At 45.1% G+C, this 10,190-nt stretch overlaps 2 protein-coding genes across 10 annotated transcripts in view; one reads left to right on the plus strand and one right to left on the minus strand.

The window, feature by feature from the left end:
* The window catches only part of ZCCHC17 (zinc finger, CCHC domain containing 17), a 73,493-nt gene extending 66,128 nt beyond the window's left edge, over nt 1-7,365 (minus strand). For 6 of the 9 annotated variants that reach the window (XM_011955469.1, XM_011955473.1, XM_011955468.1 and 3 more), the window contains exon 1: nt 7,272-7,365. Coding sequence is in view for 1 of the 9 variants with exons in the window: in XM_011955467.1 (XP_011810857.1) it covers nt 7,134-7,265 (132 nt within the window). In the remaining 8 variants the exon portion in view is untranslated. Of the gene's footprint in view, nt 1-7,133 lie in introns of all 9 variants that reach the window. The other 3 variants (XM_011955467.1, XM_011955470.1, XM_011955471.1) reach the window with 2 other exon arrangements.
* Nucleotides 7,366-7,500: 135 nt separating this feature from the next.
* Nucleotides 7,501-10,190, plus strand: part of SNRNP40 (small nuclear ribonucleoprotein 40kDa (U5)) — a 39,086-nt gene continuing 36,396 nt past the window's right edge. The window contains exon 1 of the mRNA XM_011955481.1: nt 7,501-7,736. Within this exon, the coding sequence (XP_011810871.1) occupies nt 7,596-7,736 (141 nt within the window). The 5' untranslated portion in view covers nt 7,501-7,595. The remainder of the gene's footprint in view (nt 7,737-10,190) is intronic.

The raw sequence follows: 10,190 nt of genomic DNA on the forward strand, positions 1-10,190 counted from the left end.
AAAAAAAAAAAGAATATATAACATCAAGTCAGGCATAGTGGCTCATACCTGTTAATACCAGCACTTTGGGAGGCCAAGAGGGGTGGATCACTAGAGCCTAGGAGTTCAAGAACAGCCTGGGCAACACGATGAAACCCCATCTCTACTAAAAATACAAAAATTAGCCAGGCATTGTGGTAGGCACCTGTAATCCCAGCCACTCGGGAGGCTGAGGCAGAAGAACCACTTGAACATGGGAGGTGGAGGTTGCAGTGAGTCAAGATTGTGCCACTCCACCCTGGGCAACAGAGACTCTGTCTCAGAAAGAAAAAAAAAAAAAGAGTATATAACATTAAGATAGTCAGACAGGACCACATTCATACACTTAAAAGAGCCAGTAAGTTGACAAGGATTGAGGTACACCATTTGGAGTTGCCTTGCAATAGTTCTGAACGCAGAACAAAGCATTTTGCTTGAATGTTTTAAACAACTGTGTTATATAGTGAAGCAACAGGGGACCAATTACTAGTCACTCTTTTTCCAAAACAAGGGGCAGAGCAAGAAATGTATGGGATGGAAGTAAAGGATATAAGAAAGAAATGGTAGCCCAGAGTGAGGTCAGAGTCTATGTTGTGTGAGGAAGAAATCCACAAAGAGAAATGTAATATAGGCAAGAGTAGGGTGATGAGGGCACACATTGGAGCAGCCCAGAATGGGCAGTAAGAGCTTGAGCATCGAGAGGTGGGGCCTGAGGATCAAAGAAGTAATGCAATGTTAATTTCATGTTGGTAATTACACTGTGGCTATAGAGGAGAATGTCCTTGTTTGTAGGAAAACAAGTTTTCAGGGCTGTTGGAGTATTGGGTCAGCAATTGTAACTCAAATAATTCAGAAAAATATTATCTGTATCTGCTTCCGTAATTTTGTGATTGTTTCAAAAAAATTTTTTTAAAGTACACATGCAACTGGGAAAAAAAATCCTACACATCCTGTCCTCTTATCCCCCAAGCAAGGAAAAGTTTAAAGAACAATATTAAATTGGCAGACACTTTATAGCCTTTTTGGAACTTCATTTAATGTGTCACCTTACTGACCTGGTCAAGATTTTTGTTGTTATCATTTTCCAGCTTGTTTGGATTTAGATTTTGTTGTTACTTAAGAGTACTAATTGACTAGAACCCTAAAGAATTTAAAGGAATTTTAATTTATCTTTAAGCTGTGCTGGAATTGAGAGCAAAGTAAGCTAATTAAAAATACTAGGATATGAACAGAGACAGAATCATGACTCCAGAGCCTGCACTGTTTGTTTTGTTTTTTGTTCTGAGGCAGGGTCTCACTCTATTGTCCAGGCCACAGTGCAATGGTCCAAACATGGCTCCCTGCAACCTTGACCTCCTGGGTTCAAGCTATCCTCCCACCTCAGCCTCCCATGTAGCTGGGACAGAAACACACCAATGAGCTTGGCTAATTTTTTTTAGACAGGATCTCATTATGTTGCCCATTCTGGTCTTGAACTCCTGGCTCAAGCAATCCTCCTGCCTCAGCCCTCCAAAGGGCTGACATTACAGGCATGAGCCATGGTACCAATTAGCCAGGTATGGTGGTGCATGCCTGCAGTCCCAGCTACTCAGGAGGCAGAGGTGAGAGAATCGCTTGAATCCGGGAGGAGGAGCTTGCAGTGAGTCGAGATCGTACCACTGTCCTCCAGCCTGGGCGAAAGAGCAAGACTCTGTCTCAAAAAAATAAAAATAAAAAAGAAAGTGTTCCATCTGTTGATCTGTTGGCTTAAATGTGGCTTAAAAGTTTCTCTTGCTGTCTCTCACACTCTCTCCTCTGATACCACATAAGTCGTGCCTTGCTTCCCCTTCACCTTCCGCCATGAGATATAAGTTTCCTGAGGACTCCTAAGCGATGCAGAACTGTGAGTCAGTTAAACCTTTTTCCTTTATAATTACCCAGTCTCAGGGAGTTCTTCAGAGCAGTGTGAAAATGGGCTAATACACGGCCTAAATCTAAATTTTGTAGAGTATAGCTGTAACACTAACTAGGTCCCAACATTAGAGGAATCAATGTGGGTATCATTCATGAAGAGGCTAGGATGAGCAAGATCCGGATCCATTCATTCAAACTAAAACTAAGGACCATTTCTTATTTGATTTTGTGTTCCTGATATACTACAAGTACTCAGTTTTTCTAAATGAGTGAAATGAGCCTTACTATATGCCAAGCACAGGTAGAGAAAGAGGGGGGAACACTTTATGGTCTAAAGGATATAGAAGGAGGAGGAGCTAGGTCCCATTTAATATGTCGGACAGATCAACAGATGTAACACTTTCTTTTTTATTTTTATTTTTTTAAGATGGAGTCTTGCTCTGTTGCCCAGGCTGGAGTGCAGTGGTGCAATCTCGACTCACTGCAACCTCCGCCTCCCAGATTCAAGCGATTCTCTCACCTCTGCCTCCCGATTAGCAGGGACTACAGGCATGCACCACCATGCCCGGCTAATTTGCGTACTTTTAGTAGAGACGGGGTTTCACCATGTGGGCCAGGCTGGTCTCAAACTCCTGACCTCAAGTGATCCGCTAGCCTCAGCCTCCCAAAGTGTTAGGATTACAGGTGTGAGCCACTGCACCTGGCCGGGACACTTCCAAATGTCAAACTGGTGGTCCAAGTTTTCTCCCTCCCACCAAACTCTAGAGTGACCATGTAAGATAGATGCTTCTTCCTTTCAAATTCCAGTTATGGACCTGTTGAGAAAATAGCCAAAAGCAGGAAAGAGGAGTAGTAAAATGCCAGGAAATACACAAAAGATGAACTCAGAAAATGCAAAAGCTTAAAGGAATTATGGAAATAATTAAACCTATTACTCTTATGCAACTGAAAATGAAGCCAAGTGATGTGACAAAGGCTGCTCACAGTTAGCAACATTGGTACAAGACCCCAGGATCAGCACTTATTCTACCACCCAACACTACTCTTTCAGTCAATTATTCCTAAGATCTCTTCAAAGCCTTATAATAGCTAATACTTGAGTGCTTCACATCTGCCATGTATTAATCTAAGAGCTTTACTTCTCTTAATTTTCTTTTTAAAATTTTATCTTCATGAAATTCAATAATTCTCTTCTTGACTATCCCATAAAACAGGCAATTGTCATTGCCATTTTAAAAATGAGGACACAAGAGAAGCTAAGTAAACTTGTTCAAGATTGTAAAATATGAATGATGGAGATGGGATTCAAATCATTTTTAGGGACATTTTTTTCCTCCCTTTGTAGAATGTGGAATTCTTGTAAGCATGCCCTTGTCTTGCACATCATATCCTTCCTCCCTAAATCTCCAATGCCTAGCACAGTGTAAGACATGGAAATTGTCTACTAAAATAGTGAAGTATTTAATTTTACCCCATTTACATTGTTAATTGATCAATTCAGTATGCTATTGATTGTTGTTTGTATATAAAATACTTTATAAACCTGATTTCAATCCTTAAAACTCCTCTACAAAGCAAGTAATCCTACTTTACAGGAATGAAATAACTTGTCCAAAACCACATAGCAAGAAAGAGACATATCTTAGGCCATTCCAAGAGCCACACACACTTGCCACTAAACCACCCTTTTTTTCTTTTTTCTTTTGAGACGGAGTTTCACTCTTGTCACCCAGGCTGGAGTGCAATAGCGCAATCTTAGCTCACTGCAACCTCCTCCCAGGTTCAAGCAATTCTCCTGCTTCAGCCTCCCAAGTAGCTGGGATTATAGCCACACACCACCATGCTCAGCTAATTTTTGTATTTTCAGTAGAGACAGGGTTTCACCATGTTGGTCAGGATGGTCTTAAACTTCTGACCTTAGGTGATCCACCTGCCTTGGCCTCCCAAAGTGCTGGGATTACAGGAGTAAGGCCTAAACCACCCATTTCAACAGGGTCCCTGTTCTCAAAGACCTCCTAGTCTGATAGGGATAATGGTGACCAATTATACTGCAATGTGATAAGTGCTAAAGCAGAAGCTTGGTGGCCAGGCATGGTGGCTTATGCCTATAATCGTAGCACTATTGGGAGACCAAGGCGGCAAGATTGCTTGAGGCCAGGAGTTTGAGATCAGCCTAGACAACATGGCAAGACCTTATCTCCACAAAAAATACAACAATTAGCCAGGCATGGTGGTGCATACCTGTAGTCCCACCTACTGGAGAGGCTGAGGTGGGAGGATCACTGGAGCCTGGGAGGTCAAGGCTACAGTGAGCCATAATCACGCCACTGCAATCAGCCTGGACAACAGAGTGAGACCCTGTCTCAAGACAAACAAAGTAGTAGCTAGGAAGAGAAAGAGGGTCTGGGGGAAATAGGGAAGTTAAACAGGTAACTGAGTAAGCCTTTTAGGATAAACAGAAATCCTCTAGCAGAGAATACTGTTCTTTGACCTCATTAGAACCCTGATTTATTGGCCTCTATTTTCTTTCAATCTATCAGCCCTCCCCTTTTTCTTCAGTTTTCTTCCAAACCAGCTTAGATTCCATAGCCCATCATTCCAACAACACCCTAAACTCCCTTTAACTCTGTCTTTATAGTTTACTGTCTGGCAGTACCTCTAACCTGGTCAGGAACAGTTGCAGACAACAGAACCCATTTAAGCAGAAAGGGATGTACTGCAATAAAAGACTTTGGCAGAACTTCCAGGAACAACACCTAACCCACAAAATAACACCACCTTTTCCACAATCCAAGAAAGTTATGGCTATTACTGCAGCAAGTCACCAAACCAGGGAGCTATTGACTGGAGAACTTACTGCCATGACTGGCAGCAAAACTGGATGACTCACACCCTCCTTCTCTCCACATTTAACTCAGTTCCAAATTCAATTTTCACCTTAGATGCAAAGGAGTCTAGAAAACGGTTTTTAGTTTTCCAAATTTTTCAGTAAGAGAAGACATATTAGAGGTTAGAATGTGTCTTGAGCAAGCGATGTCCTTGCCATACCCAGACAGGTTTTCTCCACGTATGCACTAAACCACTGAATATGCTGGAAAAAAGTTTTTAATTTTTTTCCTTACATCCTACATTTCTCTAGTAACCTCATTCTCCCACACTCCACAATGACTTCCAAATCTTCTACAATATTCTCAAATTTCTCACAGTTGTATCCTCAACTGGATCCTGGATAATCCCTTATCCCCATCGGTTAGCGCATCCTCTCCTCCTCTTTACAATCATATCTATGAAAAATATTGTGTAGGTTCACTACCTACATTTTCTTGTCCAAATCCTTGCCTCATATCTGGCTTTTTGCCCAATCACACCAACAAAATAACTCTTGCTAACGTTACCATGACCTCCATGATGATAAAAGCCAAAATATATTTTTCAATCTTCATGTTATTTAAATTCTAGAAGTTTCTATCACAAATCATTCTTTTGCTTCTGAAACATTCCTCCAGTCTTCCTTCCTTCCTTCTGTATCTCCTGTAGGTTCATCCACCTGTTCTCCAACATTTAATGGTGAAGGTTCTGACTTAGGTGACCTTATCCACACCGACGGCACAATTCACGTACATAAAACTATCCCCAATTTTATATTCCCAACACAAATCTCTCCTCTGAGCACAAAGCTGTGTTTCAAACTGCCTCCTGGATGTCATGAATGACCCCACACAATCAATCAATCAATCAAAACTGGTCTCAGCTGGGAGCAGTGGCGCAAGCCTGTAATCTCAGAATTTTGGGAGGCCGAGGCAGGTGGATCACTTGAGGCCAGGAGTTGGAGACCAGCCTTGCCAATATGGTGGAACCCCATCTCCAACAAAAATACAAAAATTGGCCGGGCGCAGCAGTGGCGACTGTAATCCCAGCTACTGGGGAGGCTAAGGCAGGAGAATTGCTTGAACCTGGGAGGTGGAGGTTGCAGTGAGCCGAGATTGTGTCACCGCACTCCAGCCTGGGCAACGGAGCAAGAACCTGTTCCCCGCAAAAAAAAAAAAAAAAAAAAAGCTGGTCTCTAGTCGTCTTCTAGTGTTCCCTATCCAGCTTGGGGGATTCTGTGATAATGAGTGAATGGTACCACCATCTATTCAACTACATAAGCCAGAAACCTATGAGTTACCTTTGATTCCTGTCTTCACTCACTAAAATCAACCCTTCACCAAGTTCCGCCCATTTTACCTCCTACATACCTCTAGAATCTGTCCAGTTCTCTGCAGTTCCACCCATATCTCAGTCCTCACTGACATCTCTGACCAGGATTACTGCATATCCTAAGTGGTCCACATATATCGACTAGGGCTTCCCCAGCCCCAATCTGTTCACACCACTGAGCCTGAGAGATCAAGCCCCCTCCTCCACCACACCCCACTGGGGGAAGACGGCTCAGTGGTATCCCCTCCGTTTTAAAATAAAAGCTACAAATTCCTGCAAGGTCTGACCGCTATCACGTACAGCTTCATCTTGTACCATACTCCCCTTCATTCTCTTTGTATCAGTCACACTGGCTCTTTGTGCTTTCAGTCATTTTTCCTCCCAAGTGCCTCAGGGCTCTGAGCAAGTAGTTCTCTATGGAAGGTTCTGCCTTTACCTCTTCACTTAATTAATTACAATTCTTCCTGCAGCTACCAGAGCAGGCATCTTTTCCTCTGAAAAACCTTCCTGCTTATTTCAGGCACTCATAGCATCAAACAGCACTAGGAGGCATTTCCATGTATTAGTGAGGTCATTGTTTAACGTTTTCCCCACCAGACTTAAACGCCCTGAGAGTAGGGGCCGTGTCTGGTTCACGACGTACCCCCAACGCGCTTCTAAATAAATATCAGCTGGACGACTGACGCAATGACCACGTTCATGGGCATGAGTCTCAAATTTCTCAACAAGACTGTGCTCTGGAGAAGGAGTCGGACATTTCCTTCATCATTGTCTCTCTCAGGGGGGCATAGACTAGGCCTTAATCAAAAACTGCAAAATCAGTGGCAGAAACAAGTCAGCCTCCTCGGCCAAATGGGGCACCGGAGGAAGTTGGGACACAGGCCTTTCTCCCTGGGAATGCCCGGCACAGGACTGGCCACGACGGGCGCTCTTGAAGAAGGGAGCCGCAGGGGCTGGGATTTGCTGCCAGAGACCCCAAGGCTCCGCTCCCGCCCGGAAAGGGAGCCCATGCTACTACTTACCACAGCTGGGGACTCGCGGCCCGCCTCCCACCCCTTGCTATCAGCACCCTCAGCTGAGAAGGGCAGCTTCAGACTGCACAACCGAGGCGTCGCCTCCAGACTCAGGCAGCCACCCACCCAGCTCTTCCTCATACGTACTAGGCGTCAGCTCCAGGCACCCGAGTCCCAGCGCTGAACTAAACGCCGACCCCAGTCAGCCAGTGCGTTTCCACCCACAAGACCCAGCGCGCCTAGGGAGGTCGTCAGCTCCGTCCACCAATCCTGGAATCGCATTCTCATGACGTCAGAAAGATATGCCCAATAACAAGAGACTATCCGGGGGCGGTGCAAATGGGAATATTGAAAAACGATTGGTTCTTCCAAGCCGGAAGTTGTGGAGGAAGGACTAAGCTGGAACCAATTGCGTGGCGCCTGAGGGGGGCCGCGCGGTCAGTGGCGGCGCTGAAGAGACCGGTTGCCGCCATGATAGAACAACAGAAGCGTAAGGGCCCAGAGTTGCCGCTGGTTCCAGTCAAGCGGCAGCGGCATGAGTTGCTGCTGGGAACGGGGTCGGGCCCAGGAGCCGGGCAGCAGCAGGCGACGCCGGGAGCTTTGCTGCAAGCGGTAAGTGAAGAAGCAGGCGGCCTTTGGCCCTCAGCTCATCTTCCTCCCCTCAGAGCGCTGTATCTGGTGACCCGGCACCGACCCTGTCCCGCATTGCGCGGGGCAGAACGAGAGTTTCTACCTAGAGTTAGAGCACACCAACACTGTAAAAGCGCCTCATAGCCTGCGGATGCTCCGTACTTGTTCCCCCGTTTGGCGCTGGTTTTCAGCCTCTCGACTGCCCTGTGAGGTAGCGTTAGAACTAGAGTTGAGAACCTTGGGCTCACAACCCGGACCCGGGCTTAAGCATCCTGACTCTAACATGGATCTAGCATAGAACAGAAATTCCGAAGAGTTTGTAGAATGAATGAATGAGGGAGGGAGGAAAAGAGGGAAATGATTGGTGTTGGCTCGTTTTGGGACTTTGGGCAAGTTACTTTTCCCTTTATTTCTCTGCACTAGTATTATTAACAACTGAATAGCAGCTAACATTCATTGACTCTTGTACTAAGGTGTTTTGTATATGAAATTTCCATTGATCTTGGCAGCAGCCTGTTAGGAACGTTATTAACCCATTTTGCAGATGGAAAAACAGACTTATCAAGTATCTGATAGAAACAGATGTTGAACTGAGAAACCATGCTCCTAACTATATTTTTTGTAAGATAGAAATAGTGATCGCACTTCTAATGCCCTGTTTAGGCTCAGACGAGGAAATACGAGTGTCCTCTCATCTCCTCAATAAATCCTGCTGGCACAGTTCTCAAAATAGATCTAGAATTGCTACTTCTACCATATCCATCACTGCCTCATGGCCTAAGCCGTTATTATCTCATCTGGCGTTTTTGTAGTGGGACCCTAACTGGTCTTCCACTTTCTGCCTTTGTATCAGAACCTGTTACCAAACCAGTAACCAGAGGAATCCTTCTAAACATCGGATCACATTACACTCTGCAGAAAACTCTCTGGTGGCTTTCTACTTCATCCAGAGTAAAAACCAAAATTCTTATAATTATTTGTCCTCTTTCCCTTTACCTCTCTGACCAATTTCTCATTGCTCACCTGGCTTCAGTTACACTCTTCCAAACCTCTGCCTCAGGACCTTTGCATTTGCTGTCCTCCCTGTGGGATCACTCTTCCCAAATGTTCACATGGTTTACTATTCAGCTCCTGCGAATATTTGCCCAAATGTAATTTTTTCAGTGAGGGTTTTCCTGACCACCCTATTTTAAATTGCAGTACCACATACTGTGGAACCCACATTGCTTCTCTCTCTCTCTCTCTCTCTCTCTTTGTTTTTTCTTTTTAGACAGAATCTCTCTGTGTTGACCACTGGCTCGCTGCCTCCTCCACCACCCGAGATCAAGTAATCCTTCTGCCTCAGCCTCCTGAATAGCTGGGACCACAGACACACACCACCATACCTACTTGTATTGTATTTTTTTGTAGAGACAGGATTTCACTCCTGAGCTCAAGCAGTCCGCACACCTTGGCCTCCCAAAGTGCTGAGATTACAGGCATGAGCCACCGTGCCCATCCCTTCTTTTTTTGTATAGCACATGACACCAAGTATATATTTTGCTTGTTTTCCCTCACGTTCTCTCCTCCCTTCCCCCTTTCCCACTGGAACAGCAAGCTCCATTGTTTATTTTGTTCATAGCTGTTTGCCCAGTGCCTAGCACATAACTTTTTATTTTTAAGATGGAATTTTGCTCGTCGCCCAGGCTGGAGTGGAATGGCACGATCTCAGCGCACTACAACCTCCGCCTCCCGGGTTCAAGCGATTCTCCTGCCTCAGCCTCCCGAGTGGCTGGAATTACAGGCGTCCACCACCACGCCTGGCTAATTTTTGTGTTTTTTTTTTTTAGTAGAGACAGGGTTTCACCATGTTGGTCAGGCTGGTCTCAAACTCTTGACCTCAAGTGATCTGCCCACCTCAGCCTCCCCAAGTGCTGGGATTACAGGTGTGAACCACCATGCCCAGCCTGCACATAACATTTTTTAAAACTAAATGAATATGGCGGGGCTTGGTGGCGGGCGCCTGTAATCCCAGCCACTCCGGAGGCTGATGCAGGAGAATCGCCTGAACCCAGGAGGCAGAGTTTGCAATGAGATGAGATCACGCCATTGTACTTCAGCCTGGGCAACAGAGCAAAACTCCTTCCTAATAAATAAGTAAATAAGAATGTGCTGGAAAGTGCTGAAGAGATTTGGGGATTATGGGTAGTATACTTCTCCCATTTGACAAGTGAGCATATCAGCCCATGTTTAGATGAATTGCCCAAGTGTCATCTTAGTGTCCAAGACCATAATCAAAACTACTTCACCCATGCTGAGGATCCCTTTGCTATGAAAAAAAATAAGAAATAAAAATAGGCCGTACGCAGTGGCTCATGCCTGTAATCCCAGCACTCTGGGAGGCTGAGGCAGGCGGATCACGAGGCCAGGAGTTTGAGATCAGCCTAGACAACATGG

This window comes from Colobus angolensis, unplaced genomic scaffold, assembly GCF_000951035.1.
Source record: "Colobus angolensis palliatus isolate OR3802 unplaced genomic scaffold, Cang.pa_1.0 Scaffold4, whole genome shotgun sequence".
NCBI classification, from domain to species: domain Eukaryota; kingdom Metazoa; phylum Chordata; class Mammalia; order Primates; family Cercopithecidae; genus Colobus; species Colobus angolensis.